Source organism: Diadema setosum, chromosome 8 (genome assembly GCF_964275005.1).
Source record: "Diadema setosum chromosome 8, eeDiaSeto1, whole genome shotgun sequence".
Lineage (NCBI taxonomy): Eukaryota > Metazoa > Echinodermata > Echinoidea > Diadematoida > Diadematidae > Diadema > Diadema setosum.
In genome coordinates, this window is record NC_092692.1 from 13329265 (window position 1) to 13347222 (window position 17958).

General features: G+C 38.1%; 1 protein-coding gene across 1 annotated transcript in view; it reads left to right on the plus strand.

Moving 5' to 3' along the window:
* LOC140231476 (sodium/calcium exchanger Calx-like) overlaps positions 1–17958 on the plus strand; it is an 89947-nt gene that overhangs the window by 43956 nt on the left and 28033 nt on the right. Inside the window, exons 2-3 of the mRNA XM_072311607.1 lie at positions 1147–1782; positions 2114–2255. Coding sequence (XP_072167708.1) covers positions 1258–1782; positions 2114–2255 — 667 coding nt within the window. The 5' untranslated portion in view covers positions 1147–1257. The remainder of the gene's footprint in view (positions 1–1146; positions 1783–2113; positions 2256–17958) is intronic.

Genomic DNA, 17958 nt, shown 5'->3' on the forward strand with positions numbered 1-17958 from the left:
GTGTGTTTTGTCAGCATGTGTAAGATATCTATTAAAGAACAATCTTTGGAAGGTGGAATATCGTTTTGAACATTGAAAATTTGCCATTTTGTATTTAAAAAAGATGCCGTCTGGCTATAATAGCATTTATAATCATCTCATATCACACATCTTGCACAGTTGCTGTTCAGGAAATGCAAATCAATTATCAAATAGTGACGTTGGAGTGCTGACATATTATCTCTCTCCTATCTACGCTAAATATTCTGCCTAGGGTGTGTCCCCAAGTATCTTTCTGTGATAAACATGTACATAATCTTCATAGAAGATCAAGCAGTGGCGGTCATATTTCCTGGAAAAACAACAGGAAAGGATGTTACCAATAACTCAAAATGACCAAGTGTTTGTTCTTTCTCAAAGACTGACCATCATTTTTGAAGAAAGCTGCTGAATGATTAATGTTAATAATTAATAATTAATGTGAATAATTAATTAATGGTAAATTACTTGTCTGTAGTCAGAAACAGATTATTGTGTAATCACAGCAACAGAAAGCAATGATACTGCACATTATAAAGAAAATAATGTGCTCTTACTGTCTAATCACATTCAGTAATCACAGGAATTCTGTTCCCTTGTTGTTTTCCCAAAAGAGTGCAGTTGGTGGATTTTTTTTTTAAACTCTAATTCATGAGGTCACTCAGATTAAGCCAGAAAACAGTAATTTCCTTGCCACAGGGAAGGTCCATTGAAAGACTGAATCAAATACAATGAATAGAAATAGATAAGGAAAATACACAGGTCGGTAAATCTTCTTTGTGCAGAAAATGTTCAAATTCTATACTTTAGATCAATGCCCCACAACAGTTATCTACATCAAAATATGACTGAAGAGCCATACTTGGGGCAGAAGTTAGTGATTGCGTGATAAGGCAGTTCGAAGCATTCCAGTCAGCTGTGTGATAAGAGCGAATTGCTGAAGTTTGTGTGTCGTTATTTGTCCATATCAAACTAATAAAGTCCTTCTCATTCATCCAGTCAAAGAAGAGGGGATCCAGCTTCATTCGCCTGAGGAAGCCAATTGATCACTGTAAAAATATCACTTTCGAGTTTATTTCTAGTTGTTTGATTCAGACGTATAATTTATTTGTCCACGTCTTTATGCAGGTCATGAGAACGAAAGCCTGAGGCGGTGTCTGCTTTTGTCGGTCCTAAAAAATTCTGTGAGATCACCAGTGGAGTAAAACAGATTGACTGTCCACCCCCCTCTCGGCCGCGATGGACAACTCAACCGATCCCAAGGCCCACTGTACGGGGATCATCCTCCCGCTGACGGACGAGTCGGGATGGAACCTCGGGTTCCGCACCTTCATCTACCTCCTCGGGCTCCTCTGGAGCTTCATGGGCGTGTCCATCATCGCCGACATCTTCATGTGCTCCATCGAGGTCATCACCAGCTCGACCCGGAAGCTGAAGCGGGTCAATGCCAGCGGCGAGGTGGAGGAGGTGGAGATCCGCGTCTGGAACGACACAGTGGCCAACCTGACCCTCATGGCCCTGGGCTCCAGCGCCCCCGAGATCCTCCTCTCCATCATCGAGATCGTCGGCAACGGCTTCGAGTCCGGCGACCTCGGGCCCAGCACGATCGTCGGGTCGGCGGCCTTCAACCTCTTCATGATCACGGCCATCTGCATCTCGGGGCTGCCCGCCGGAGAGACGAGACGCATCAAGAGGATAAAAGTGTTTGCCGTCACCACAAGCTTCTCAATGTTCGCTTATATTTGGCTCTATATCGTACTTCAGGTGAGGGTTTCTTTTCAGTACTTTTCTCTGTCCGATTCAAATTCAAACCTTCCACTTTGCATTAAAGAAAAGGTTAGAAGTACCATAACAGAACTTCTCTGTAATCATATTGTTTTATATAAAGATTTGATGATGATAGATATTATACTGCATCACGTTTATCAACTTCGATCCCACCTGTCATGCCTTTTTCCTTTCTGGGAAGAATCCATCTGCGATTGGTGATAAGTGTACTGCATTCATCAACATTGTAATGTTCCAATGCATATTTCTTTTGGATATTATTCATTTATTGATAAAATCAATTCTTTTTTAATGTGGTCTTGTTCAGGTGCAATCACCCAATATTGTGGAACTCTGGGAGGCAGTGGTAACGTTCATCTGTTTCCCAATCCTTGTACTCATCGCTTACATCATCGACAAGGATTTCTGCGGAGCTAAAGAGCACGAGCAAGATATGGAACTCGGTCTTGGTAAGACGAGGATTACTACCTGTCTCTTCTAACATCCTCCTTTTCATTTCTGCAATTTCTGTTATGATTATTAAAATGATATTCTGTTTTGTTATGCACTTTTTTTATCACTAAAATATTAGAATTAGGTTTTCAGTATTAAGATATAATTTTGTCAAGACTGCAAGACCTTTCTGAGTGGAATTTCAGTATTGTGATCTGTTGTAAAATGGCAGTTTTGTCTCATCACACTTTGGTGTCATGTTAGAGTAAGATACATTGTACACTTTCAGCTCATCAACATATCTGTACAAATTTTATTGTTTGATGGAATTACTGAATTAGAATACAGTATAACTGTATTATGGGATGATTGCTCTAATCTGTGATTAATGTACAATGTTAAAGTGTTAACACTACCTTGAGTATGACTTGTTCATGACTTTTATTGGGAACATAATGTGCACTAGAGTGTGGATGTTGCCCTGGTGCATCTGCTGATACACTGAAGATCATCAAATTATGGGTCAAACAGCTAGTCTCTCATCATGAATTCTGCTGTACATTTTTTTTGCTACCCTAATATGTCTTTTAAGGCAGATGTATAATGAGAGAGCTGCTTTGTTATGTCTTGTCGTATCCCTGTTTGAGATGGCTGCTGTGTATATTGAAGCTGTTTAAAGGGAGACATTCAGTAAGACAGTCCAAGTGTGACGAATCTTTGATGGATGATTTTTTTTTTTTTTTTTTCTAGCGTCAACTTCTACCACCAACTACGGAACGATGCCAGGGTCGCAGAGATGTAGGGAATTCTGACATTTCGTCACTGATTTCTTTTCTTTCTTTTTTTTGTTGTTGTTAATACTAATTAATCATTTTCCTACATATCTTACTTCATACAGGTATAGAATGCTCCATTCACGTAACCAGTCATAACTAATGTCGAAGTTAGTTTTCTGTGTAGGTTGCTTGTCCCGCTGTGGAGACATCTAAAGTGCCTTGTGAAAGTCCTTCCGTGGTAAATTTGTCAGCTGTTGAAAGTTGAGTGTTCATTTGTTTGTTGATTTGTCATCAGCAGTAGCCCGAGTTGTCCACCGAGAGTGAACATTTTCATTTCTTGTCTTGTCTGCAAGATTATCACCCCAAAGATGTCCAGTTATTCTGGATGCAGGCATGCTGATTAGTTATTGTCGAAGTTGTCATCTGCAGATATGTGTACCCTACTCATGATACTCATGTAGTGCGTATAGGTTTCTGTGTTCCATGGTTCATGGAGATACATCATATGTTCTCCGTTAGAAGCAGTGAATAGAGTTGACTGTACTTTGTATGTCTGTTCATATCGATCATCATAGATATAGGAAAACGTGTATGTGCCAGTGTGACCACTGTTCCATGGTGTGTTTGAAGTACATGAAAGGGTTACCGAAAGGCAGGGAGAAAAAAAACCCAAAAAAACATAGAGGAAAATGTATACTTGTAGATAGATAAACAGATAGACAGATAGACAGATAGATAGACAGGCAGACAGGTAGATAGATAGATAGATAGATAGATAGATAGATAGATAATTTAAAGCAAGATATTGTCAAGGCATGAAATTTTCTCGAATTGTCACTGGCATTTAACGCAGAGAGTATAGACAAGAACTTTCGTGTGCATTTTAAATTTGCGAATTTTGGCTCTCGCGAAATTTAAAAAATCAAAACACACGCGAACATTCTTCATTTTACAGTAGATAGATAGATCTCTATAGATAGATAAATAGATGAATAGATAGATAGATAGATAGATAGATAGATAGATAGATAGATAGATGGATAGGTTGATGATAGATAGAAAGAAATACCGGTAGATACTTGAAGCTAGCTAGCTAGCAAGATAGATAGATAGATAAGTATAAGCGAAGAAAAAGATATATCAAAAAATAGAGATATACATAGATAAACCAACATAGATGGAAAGAAAGAGATAGAGAGGTAGGGCTGGGTATTAAACAGAGAGACGGACAACTTTCCAGTAGATTTTATCGTTACATTCCTTCCTACAATCTATCTGCTAGCTAACTCTCTTGGGACCAATTCTGTACAATGTCGTCAATATTTTACGCCGTATGATTACCAGTAGTAATGAAAAGGTTAATGTAGGGCAGCAGTATAATGGATCACTTCCTTCTGTAATATCAGGTTTGAGGTACATGGGTGTTGCCCTTGTGAGATATGGATTTATTAGCTTAGCCAATTCTAGCAGTCATTCCTAATATCTTAATTGAATCGGTGTATCCCGAGGTCTGTTTTATATATAGTATGACCGTGAAAATGCTTACACTTATTTCACTCGAACAGTGACACGATTGAAGCGTACTCTATTAATTTCACTAATGCATTCCAAGTTTTCTGCCACTCTGCAGATATTCTAAGAATGTAACGTCATTGCCCCCGTCATTTTTCTGGGAAACTAAACATAATCAGTTTCAGCATAATATTCCCAATTCTTCCAACGTAGCAGTATAGTTTGCCAATATCGAGGGAGGAGAAAGTTAGAGTACATTATATATGGCTACATGTCATGAGTACTAGTCAAATTACTGTAAACCCAGAAATTTATGCGTGTGTGAAATTTTGCAAGTATGAATTTCGCAAATTTTGCGAGCAGCCAAGATTTGCAAAATTGAAGTGCATGCTACACTATATGCATTGAATGCCAGTGGCAGTTCAAGAAAATTTCATGCTGCGAGAAAGGCTGTCAGCTCCAATTCGCAAACATTCCATGCCACAAATATTTGTGGTTTTACAGTTGGCAGTTTCATCAATTGTTTCATGATTCCTGCCTCCCCCTTAAAAAACAACAACAACAAAACTGTGCCAGTCTTGATTCCTGTGGAAGTAAATCAAGTATGCTGAAATGTAGATAGGGAGGCAGGCACATCAAGTGAAAATGCATAGCTAAATTTAACACATGTAGAACAATGAGTAATTGAACAATGACTATTGATTGTTCATGAACAAAGGAATAAAACTCTACACCCTTCCTCTTTTGCGGACTCTGTTTACATTTTTTTTTTTTCAAAACAGAAACATGAATTTCATATTTCAGCTGAGGGGGCGGGGAAATGTAATGGGGTTTGATGATATCAAAATTAAGACATACATTGTATATATTTCTTCCTCTACCATGAATAAAACTGGATAGCTTTGATTATTCTTTTGGATGTTTTACATTTTGCTTTTCCCTGACAGACCAGTAAAGTTTACATCTTGAAATATTGATGACCAAATGGGAGGTACAAATAGCCTCTTTTTTTTTTTTTGTCTTCCATGGTGCATTTCTGTGCAACACCTATGATGGATTTCGTAGAATATGTGCAAGGGATGTTCACCCTTTTCCAGTTTGCGCACATCTGCAACACAGCTGGAGAAAGTGGGAATGTTTGGGACGTGAGGAGCCATGAGTAATCGGTGAGCCATGCCGCATCGTATCGCCATGGTGCTGTCTACATCAGCCCCACCTGTTTTGAATGGATAGGGGAGAGGGTGGTGGATTGATGGGTGAATAACTGGCTCTCAGTATGCTCCGCTACCTCTGCGGTGCAGGGGTAAGAGGGAGATTAGCATATCTTCGGAGATGACGCAAGGGTTTTCGGCCGTGTGATTAGGTAACCGAATATGCGACAAGTTTATCGGAGGCAGAACGGGAGAGTCGAATTGAGCTATGACTAAGAGGTTTTGATTGACACACCGTGGGATTGTTGAAGGCGCATTAAAAACGATGAAGGATAAGTGGATGTTGCAGCACTAAGATACTGCAAAGTATGTGTGTGTGTGTGTGTGTGGAATTTACCCCTAAAATATTTCATGTTTTGGAAAACAGCAAACAAACCAGTGATAACAAAGATGCTTGTAGGCACTTGAAGGTAGTGTGAACTTTGACAAATTATATGCACAAAGTGATGGCTATATTAAAATAGATCTACATGTATGTATTGCTAGTAAAGATATGTTAGTAAATTACTTGGGAGTTGATTCAAGCTAAGGGCTTATAATCTTTCTTTCTTTTTTTAAATGCATGAAGATTTGATGACTTTGAACCAAACAGTGGTTTGTGTTTTCTCTACATCAATTGTAAAAATTCACAAAGGTATTCTAGAATTTGCACAATGATTTTTTTTGTGTGTCTTTAATAATAGAAAATGCCTTGCACACAACATGCAAGCTGTATTTGCAGAATGAATAATCACCCTCACTACAGTTTTGGAAGCGTGCCCCATTCTAAAATAGCAAGTGCTCTCAATATCTAACACAATTGCTATGACGACATGACCTCCATGAAGTGTTAATAGCAATTATTCCTTTTGTTTTGTACAGCAATGGGCATGGTCCATTGTTGCCTTTGGTTTTCTCCTGGCATTTGTGCTATTTTTGATGCAGCCAGTATCATAGCTCCCCATTACTGTGATTTCAGAATAACTAGCGGCCTCATCAGGGCAAAATCTAATCATTTTTTGGGGGGCTTTTCTCCAGCCAAATTTGTCCTCTGAGGCCCATGAGCAGGTCAAACAAATTGAGTTACATCGCTGTAATGACAATACTATCTACTTCTTTTATATTGATCAACCTTTTAAATCCAGCTGGCACTTTCGTTGAATCATCTGATTTTTCTTTTTATATTAGTTTAGTGTGCCTTTGGTTACCCATGACATAGACGCACTGGGCTACAATGTATTTGTCTTTCTATATTACATTCTCTTTCTCTGTCTGTCTGTATGTTTCCTTCTATCTTTCTATCTATCTCTCTGTCTTTTCATCTATTTATATCTCCATATCTTACTTTCTCTACATTTCTACATACTTTTGCCCTTCTTGGCAATTAAATGCACCATGGTTTATTTTTCAACTCTTTAGAAAGAAAAATAAAAGCAGCTGTCAACTTTTAATGTTTCAATAATTGTTTTATTATATATTTCTCAAAATGAGCAAAATGTTCTGGTAACACAGTAGACCTAGATACATTATTTTTTGTTAAACATGCACAAAGAAACAAAATGCCCAAAACGAAAATGCCACAAAAGCCAATGCTGTAATTGTCATGATTAGTCATATATGCAGATTATTGTAGACTGTGTAAAAGAACAAAAAAAAAAAAAAAACATATTAAAGGAAACCAACAAACAAACAAAAGCTTATAATAGCACCTGTTTCCATGAAGGACATCAATGACATCATGGATGACCTCACATCACATGACATAACGGTGACCTCTCTTGTAGTTTGCAGATGTTATCCATTCTCTCATGCAAAACATCATTGAAAGTTCCAAGTAGAAATCATTGGGCTTTAATATTGTAGTGAAATGATATCTCCCAACAACCCCCTCCCCCTTTTTACCTCATCGTTTGAGTCGTAGTGAGAGTTAGAAATTTCGATCATGCACGAATTGTTATACGTTTACTCTGTTTACCATACACAGTTCTATTTTTTTAGTGTTTTATCCTGTTTTTGCGTCTGAATCACCCCTCCGCCCTCATGCCGTGCAAATGATTGCCAGGTAGGGAGGAACTGAGAACACTGTTAGAGGCAAATTCATTGACACTGTTGTCACGTATAACAAGTATAACAAGGACAACTGCCGTGTTGATGGCTGTACTTTATGTTCGTAGGATCAGGGGCGGATCCAGGAATTCCGTAAAGGGGAGGCGCCTTTACAAAATTAAAGGGGGGTGCACGATCCCCCTCCCCATTTTGTTTTTCTTAATTCTTTTGTTTTAACCAAAAATAAAGAGGGGGCGCCCGATACACCCCCCTCTGGATCTGCCACTGAGGATGGTTGTGGCAAGGTTGCAGCACTGTAAATACCATAGGCAGTTCGAAGGCAGGTTTACATTCAGCTCCATCCTTCAAAATGTCAGATTTTTAAACACCTCTCTATAACTGAGACTGGTGGTAGACCAAAGTAAACTCGCTTCAACAAAAAAAAAAAAAAAAAAAAATCCACAATGTAGTTAATGGTTATTATCAAGACTACAGAGTACTGTCCAGGTGGATATTTTCGTGCTCAGCAGAGTAAGATGACTTTGGCATGGTCTTAATTCCACGGAATCAAGACTTTACATAGTGGTACATATAGCAGGCAAAAATATTTGCGTGCTTTAGGTTTCATGCTAGTTTCCTGTAATGCGAAATGTGCCCAAATTTCCATGAAAATTTCCTCTTTTACAGTATTTATAACTACATGGTGTATACCCCTTGATCTTTGATTTTTTTTTTCTCTCTCCTTCAATCTCTCTCTCTCTGTCACTTACCCTCTCCTGTCATGTATGAATAATTTGATTTCAAGCCCTTTTGCTCATGACCAGATCAAACAAAAACAAAATGGTAGTAATATTTTATGGGTAATCTGGAAATCCAATCTAGAAATTCAGTATTTTTTATGCCATTGCTGCTGGTTGTCTTACATATACCATGGAGCTAGCTCGATGTGTATACTATGCAAGCCTTGTTGTCATACATGTGTATGATGCATTGTATGTCTTTGAGAGAGATGAAAAAAATTATGCAAAATAGCCACTGACAATTTTTGTTGCAATGCTTGACTTTATATACAATGTTGGTCAGTTCTACTATGCTCATAAAAAAACAAAACAAGAACTGCCTGAATGTACAGGCCACACTAAAAAATCCACAAATATTATTATGATTCAATAAGTGTACTTTAATCTACTGAAAGCACAAGGGCACAGCCATTTGCATACCATGCCCCACAAATACCAGCACTGTGAATCGGTCATTCAGGCTGGGGCAAATGTCAGTGATGATGATTTGAAAATTGATAAGGGGTGAGATACTTTTGTGACAAGGGGGGCACAAAGGATTTGGATTTTATATGATAATGGGAAAGGCCCCCTGGGAAATTTGCTGAATGCCTCAAGCCAAGTACCTGACTTATTTGATTTCATACTTTTGTAAAATGTCAATTTTTCATTTTCTTTGCCCCAAAACCTCAGACAGTTGTTTATATCAGTATGAAAGCAGTTGTGGACATAGTGTAGTTATTCTGATTCAAGGTTAGGGGCAGAAATATGGATTTCAATATGTGAAGGGCATGATAATTATATGCAAATAATATATTGATGTTGATCTTTATTTTCTCGAGGTGTAAAATCAGCTTTAACTGGGAGACATCGTCTTTTACAATGTGAGTTGACAGTAGTTGGATGGAACTGTTGCCTGACTCAAAATTTAGAGGCGAAGTTTAAGTTTCAAAGTTAAAAAAAAAAAAGAAAAAGAAAAGAGAGAAAGGAGTTGACAGATGGAAAGTTGAAATAACCTCACACTGCTAGAACTAAGCATAAATTCAGGAATGATGACTTGTTAAATCAAGCCCACACTGAGATGGAAAATTAGTATTACATATAGACAAATGTGGGAGTAGGCAGTTGTTTTGGCTCATGATTCATCCCAGGAATATATCATGCTATGATGATGCGAATAAATTTTTTTCTCTTTTTTAATCATGTCTCAAAATAAAAGAATCTTGGCTTGATAAGCTAGGTTGGGCTGCTATTCCCATTGCTGAGTTGTTGTTGTTGTTTTATTTTCATTTTAAATGACTATCAGCAGAACGATTGTTTATCATGGCAACAACCCTGATAAAAACAAACAAAGACTTCTCCAAGGTAACCGGAGGAGACTTGAGTCGTCACCCGATAAAGGTAAAATAAGAGAGGGCAGCTGCGTTTAGACATCACCTGAAACCAAAAGGAGATTTAGTTGTAACTTGCAAATGACAGCAAGTCATCCCACAAGAGGAAATCTCGTCTTTCTTTTGCGGAAGAACCATTACCGTGACTACCCTTGGAAGGTCTCATAGGTCTCAATAACGTTTTAAGAGACATCTGTGAGATATTAAGAAAACAAGCAAAAGAATTTTTTTCACCCCTCTTTTTTTTTTTTATCCAAGCAGGCAAACATATTTTATGCCACATCTAAAGATTTTCAAGGTTTCTTTCCCCTGTAGTTGTTTTACTTGGGACCTTTTGAAAGAGAAACTGAACATTTAATTAGGTTTTCATTCCCAACTAATACAAGATGATTGTTTTGGGGGTTTTTTTCTCTCTTTTTCCAAGATGGAAACATTTGTTTTGGTGTTTGAAGGAAAACAAGTCCAACCTTTTCTTTTTTCCACTCACTCCTTAGGAGGCTCCTATCCATGTTATATACAAAGTAACACCTCCTTTAATGACTTACCGTGGAAGCTGTTTGCTCAAAATAGCATCCACAGTTTACAGAAATTATAAATGTCACTTGACATTTCTCAAAAGTTTAACTTTTAGTCACTGTTGAGAGTTCACTCACTCCATTTCCTTTCACCAACTTCAAAGATCAGAACAGGAGTTCAAGTTTGGGCCATTGTTCATGCACTTGAATTATAGCTTTGTTTTGTTGTTGTTGTTTTCTTTGCTTCTTGTCTGTGCTCCTTTGTATCTTTTAATCTGTTTACTTCTTTTACATACACATGGTAAATCAAGAAGACAGGAAGTGTTTAGACTACTTGTTGCCATGTCAACATGGAGTTCTATTTCATTTGACACCGGATTTGGAGGATGTGGCTGTAGAGTTGAGGCAGGGTTTTTTTTTTTTCTTTAATATTGAGATTAGTGACAGATTCACTTGCGAAGTCAGCAGAGTATGCCCCTGTAATATTTTGTGATATCATTATTCTTAAAGCTTGACAGTTTGCTGTTTACAAGCAGTTAATATTGCTTGTGATTAGTTTAAAACAGAAAACACAAACCTTTGCTATCATTATGGTTGATTTTTGTAGCTTGTGATTGATAACGAGCTAGCTAGCTGGCTAGCTTGATGGCTCCTGTGATATGATGTGCACTTGGGCTCAAAGTACCAGAATGGATGCCACAAATGTTGGGAATTGTTTTGAATATAGGCACCCAATTATCACAATTCCTCACAAGACAGTTCTCGACTACTTTGCAAATTCAACATGATTTCCTGATTCTGGGCATTGTCCTGAGTTGAGAAACAAATCAAAAAAGAATCAAAGAAGTAAAATGGGCAGCTGTCAAGAACTTGGGCAGTTGCAGACCGATACAGCGCGCATTTTGCTGCTGGCCATTTTTTACGTCCTTTTGGAGCAAACCTCGCAAAAGCACACCAGTCTCGGCGCAGGTCAGTCAACATGATACAGGCAACATCATACATTACTCCTAATACTGACCTTTTCCATCGCCTCCATGCAGTAGTCAGCCCCTACAAGTTTCATAGTGTACAAGGTGTCTCAGTTGGTGGACGCGCCCAGTCGTCCATCCTTCAATCTTGAATACGAGAGGAGACCGAGCGAGACACCCACGGACGACTGACTTCACGGTCTACTTCCATTTTAGAGTTCCGTTTCCTCTGCACGCCTGGGACTTGTGTGCCATTCGACGCTGATCTCTGCACTTGATCATGAATGTAGCCATCAGCTGGTATTCTGTGTCAGAAATGCAGTGTTTGAGTATCTAGATCCATCCCCCCCCCCCCCATGCTTTACACTCCCTAAAGGACGGTACTGTTCAGGCTTTTTTATGATCATTTTATGGGGTATGAGGGTATGGGTTCAAGTATACTCCTTCAAATTTGTTTACTTATTTATATTTGTAGCTGTCGCTACAGAGGTTGCCATAGTAACTGCCAATGTTCTTCTAAAGCATGCTGGAGGCTTGCCTGGCATGGCAACAGATAATGTAGATCACTCAAAGTCCAGCAGTGACTAAGAATAGCAAAAAAACACACAAAAAAAACAACCAACAAACAAAAAGAACAATAAACAGGTTCCATTGGTAATAAGTATAAACAGAACTGGTACATCTGGTACTAATCCAGGAACACTTGTCAACATTTCATTTTTTGCATACATGTATTCAAAGCTACCAGATATGACAGTACCATACCATTTCGTCACTGCAGAACTTGAGAGATGACAAAGTCCATAGACTTTGTACAGAGGTGACGCCTTTCTTTTTGTTCTACGTGTGCCTGATGATTAGCAAAACAGATCATCCACCATATGGAATGGTGTCGTCACTCGGGTGTACCAACTTGAGTTGGCGCCTAACAGTTTCTTACAATGTCAACCTGTACATATCATTCATATATTTCACACTATGGTGTAGTTATATTTTGCATGGGTTTTAATAGACAAATCAGAATTATTTATATTTTCTGTTGATACTTGCTGATCAAAAATTGTGTTATTTATGAACTATATACATGTAGGCAGAGATGCACACATTTGTTGTGACAGATTTCACACCCCCCCCCCCCCACACACACACACACTCACGGTACATGGCTGATTGTATCTCATTTATACAGGCAATTAGAGCACTCCTGGAGTGCCCTAAATTCCGTATAAACAGACAAAGTGGTTCCGAAGTGCTCCAAAATTATGCCCCTATATTTGGCTGTGTTCAGGAGCACTCATAAAGAGCTTTACAAACTCTCAATAAACACCAACACCAACATTTACATGTAGAATACCGTACTCTTTAAGTGGTATGTAGCGGTCGCTGTTCATAGAATGTACATTATGTTCAAAGTTCATACGATTTATATGCTTGCGAACGTTACCATGACAGGTTATGCCTCCCTTGATAGTCACTTTGTGTATACCGGTAGTCTTTATGGAAAGTGACTCTCTGTAAGAACAAACTCAAGCTCAAAGAGGCATATAAGTGGAAGCACTCATGTGCAAATGGGGTGTTGGTGACATTTTAGGGATATCCATCACCAGACCAGGTCGCGAGGTTTTAATTTTCATGAATTTTGCAAATTACTGTTGGACCATACAAAAATGTTACCATATCCTAGAGTGATAGTACACTTAGGATAGCTATGGTATCAATTTGCGTAAACAACATCTCGTGAAAATGCCTGTAACCTCCTCATTTGCGAAAACATCTGTATGTGAAAATAATGGCTTATACAGTACATGCCAAAAAATTCAGTGCATTATATCAAAATCCACAAGCAAATATTTCCTAATTAATAGTTGGAAGGGAGTGAGGGTTTGTATTACAAGTATAAACATGTTTCTTGACAGCAGTCTTCGTCCCAATTACAATAGCGTAACGCATGTACATTTTATGCACTCTATAATTCACTGATATCAGGTAAGGTCGCATGTTGAAAGGGCTTCCTTTACAATCTGTTGTTCTTGGTTATCTCTTGTAGACACACCTTATCATCAAACAATAACAATCTCTGTTGGGTAGTGAGGTATTGGTTTCTAGTTACCAGGTAATATGGGGCGAATGATGTTTGTGGTGTTGTAATTTGAGTGGTTTGGAAATCCTCAAGTTTGTTTTCAGGCAAGAGGAATGACATTAGGCGTGTCTTCATCAGCCCGAAGTTTCAAAATAGCGCGCTATCTTACGGTTACCAAACTAGTCCGATGTCAAAATAGCGCGCTATCTGTGTAGTGAAGACGCAGATAGCGCGCTATTTGATCGGGAAAATTTCCCCCAAAATCTTGGTCTAGTTCGTCAACTAGAGCGCTAATTCGTGAAATAGCGCGCTATCTTGGGTGCGTCTCCATCAGCCCGAAATTTTCTCGATCCCTCCACGCTTCTGGTTAGCCACCTGGCAATGGAAAGCGCATGTACAAGCAGCTAGTGATTGTGTATACTAGTAGTACATTACACGCACGGTGTATTCAAGGATCACATGTGTGTACTACTGAACCAGGGAGGTGATTTCTCTCACCTCCCTATTAAAACTCAGTGCCGTGTGTGCTAGCTCTAGCTGTTCTTTTGTAAACTTCTTCTTTTGGTCCACTCTACCTTAGCTGAAGATTCTTGCAGATTGTGTGCATTTTGGATTTGTTTAAACATTGCAATTTGTTAATTTCATATAAGATGCCTCACTGGACAGAAGAAAGAGCAGCGTTATTAATATCCCTTTGGAGAGAATTTGCTGTACTGCTCACCTCCCTGGTCGTAGAATCGTACATACGGTGATTATGATTTTGAGCGGGGAAATCCACTTTCGAACCGCGAGCCAGGCAGAGTAATATTGCAAAGTGCGCATGCGTCAATTTTCGGACTAATTTCCCGAAGCAGGCTGTCCGAGCTGATGAAGACGCACATTCGCTGTATCGGGCTATTTTCTAAGACCGCAAAATGTCCCGCTAGTTTGAACTTCGGGCTGATGAAGACACGCCTATTAGCAAGCAAACAATCTGGTTTTGGTGGTTATCTTCAAGATTTAGGTTGAATTTTACCAGAAGTGGAACAGTGTAGTTTGTAAATGAGAAATCCTTTGATTTTTCTTCCTTTATTTTCTTTTCAAGTGGCAGGCTTGAAAATGTGTTTATTGTCCTTGTAAGTTTTGCATCTCTGCTGGCAAGAATGTAAAACATACAAGTTATATGTTGTAGCTTTATGATTGTCTGTTTTGAAAGGGTCCTTTCATTTAAGTATTTTCTCAACTTTCTTTTGTGGAATGTAGTGAGCATAGTGATTTTGCCTGCGTTTATCTAAAAAAATTTCTGAGGCAGAATCACGATCCTAAACGTGTTTGAGGCATTTTCAGGGGTTTAGATAAGCGCGACCGTGTTTTCAAACGCGTTTAGAAATGCCGTTTTGAAACGCCTTTCAAAGGGCGTTTTGAAACACGTTTGAGACCACGATCGCCGTTCTGTGAGTAGATAAACGCAATGCCGTTTTGAAACGCGTTTATATCTCAAGGTCAAATTCCAGATGTTTCTGGTTGTGTTCTCTGCCTATTATTTGTGTTTGACTGATGAGGCTTGTTTGGTGGTATGCAGTTGACCTTTGCTTCCCGGGTCAAACGGCGCAAAGCAGCTGCGCAGTGACACCACTTGAATCGCGATTGTATGATGGTTAGATAAACGCGGCACCCGGAGAATCGCGTTTCAAACCACGTTTGCAAACACCGTTCCAAACGCGTTTAGAAGCGCGATTCTCTCTCTCTAAAGTTAGATAAACGCAGCCTTTGACCATACTACTGTAGCTGATTGCTTACCTTGTGTCTGCCATTCGTACATTCCCCTTCTGTGATTTCTTGTTTAATTTTTTTTTTTCCTCACCAAAATTGATGTGAATCAGACTAATATAAATTGATTTTCCAGTGAGTTTACATTTCATTCTAACAAGGGACTGGATGCTATAGATTTTGTCTCACCTTTGTCATGAAAGTATGATCTACAAGAGATACCAGTGGACTTATTTCTAGTCTACAATAGCTGCATTCACATAGATAGGAGTTTTGCAGCATTGGTTTTTGCATCGCGATGTGACACTCTTCATTTACCACCATTCGTGCGTGCAATGTGCGAACAAATTCGTGCGAAAGTTTCAGCAACCAGAAAGTCACCACATGTGTCCGAGTGTACGTGACTGAACTGTGGTGAGTTGAATTATTGGATTTTAAAAAATAGATAACGGTCACCACGTTTCATTCACTTACACACCATAAAAGGCAAATTATCATGATAGTTTGAAAAAACAAACAAACACATTTTTGCATCTGAATGGAACAACAAATAATGGTTTTTCACACACACACACACACACAGAATCCATTTTCAAAAACAGTTAATTTGAACTCCTTATTCTGTGCGAATCATGTCTACAGCAATTTATATTACTCTGTCAAAGATATTGACAAGGGCTGTCTCATTTGTCATCCCATTACTTTATCAAGCTGTTAAACATTAATCTGAAGGATGTTCTTTCCCCTTGGGGTAAGAGTCATACTACCTTCCAGCTCCATTCCAATCCCCAGACAGATAGACAGACAGACAGAGCTATTAAAGTCTTTTCACCTGTTTCCATAAAGACCTAAGGATACGTCAAGGCAGCAAATACATTGCAACTGATTCTGAAAGTAATTAGCAATGTCACGTATGTTTTCTGGATTTCTTAAATGTATTGTTTACCAGTGGGAGCAGTGATTTAAAAAAAAAAAAGTTTGATTTATCACATGTCATGCATATGTGTAGGTTAGTTGTATCACAAAGCATCCTACCGTATAAAAATTTTGCATTAAAGCCTAAAATATAAGGAGATATCACAATTTTTCTCAATAAACCATAACTGTCGACAGTTTATTCTAGGAACAATTCTATTATTACTATTGTTCACATTTTGTATATCTAACAATACTTAAACATTATATAATGATTAACATTTTTACATTTGTTGTTTCTATCCGTAACTGACATTTAAGAGCTATTTAGAAGCACTAAAGTCTGTTTTTTGTTTCATTTGCAAATGTTGATAATGCCTTTAAGGCTATGTGCACATTGTTCAGAAAAAACACACACAGACTGTCAAACACATAAAAGTTTAAGTAGTGGGAAATAATGCCTTCATGTCTTGCAAAATAAAAATATATTTCACAAACTTCCCTCTTTGACAAGATATACGCATCTTTTCAGATTATATGTAGCAAACTTCCTTTTTATTTAAAAGAAAATGTCAAACAAGGAAGACCCCATGAAAAACACTAACTATTGTTCACATTTTGTATATTTATATATATCAATAAAATGTTGAACCCAACCGAGATTTTTAGGTTTATTTAGTGGATTATAATTTACAAGAAGCATTCATTTTAAATGGATTTTCCCCTTGAGTCTTCCAGTTTATAGCAGGATTATGGTGTTAACAGGAAGGCCAGATCAAAAATCTTATCTGTACTTCTTTTTCAATGAAGCTGTCAGTGCTAGAATGTCCCAGGTAATTTTAGATGTACTAATTCCTGTATGCTGCTACTCATATTCATTACAATAAGAAAGCTTGGACCCCCTAATTCCATTGTTACAGTCTATGGCAATATTTTGGCCAGCAGTTCAAATGGATCAATTTACCGGTACCTACTGCATTGTAGGATATAATTGTCTTATGTTCATGGCTTGTCATGCAAGATAGTAATAGGGTCACAGAGAACATATGGCCAGATATTATGAGCTTTGAGGAAATAAATATTTAACTTCATTCAATTTCTCACACAGTAATTATTCCTCTCCCATTATTGTAGTTTATTCTCATGACAATTTTATGATACCACCATATCTCCTTGAGAGCAATATTATTATGTGCTCACTTAGATTTAGTGATGTGGAACTGCACTCAGATTGTGTGGGCAAACCTTGCTTTGTAAATCTCATCTTGACAATAAAATAATGTAATCTTTTCCTCCTCTTTACAAAGCTGTTTTTTACAGACTGGCAACTATGATATAAATTGAAAACTGAACTCATATTTGATCAAAACCTTGATGTCTACATTTTAACCCGTTGAGGATGGACTGATTTTGCTACAACACGCATTTCCCATAGACACCTGCCCGAGTATACTCGGGACTCGTCCTCAACGGGTTAAACAACAATTTCTGTACCTATGCCTGTGAGTCATACAAACTTCTCACAAAATGTTTTATTATGTTCTATGACACTGAGTATTTGATATTGGTATAATTTCATTTTGAAAGCACAGTGTTCATCACCCCAGTGTGAGCTCTTAGTGAAATGAGTACAGTTTCTATTAACCTGGAAAACAAAAGTGATGATAAGAGTTTATGGTCAATAAAAGATTTCAAGCCCTAATCATGCTGTAATTTCATAGTATAAGTATATTTCAAAGGTACGTAGGAGAAATTTACTGGTATAATACATGTACATTATGTACATGTATCTGTGGCAG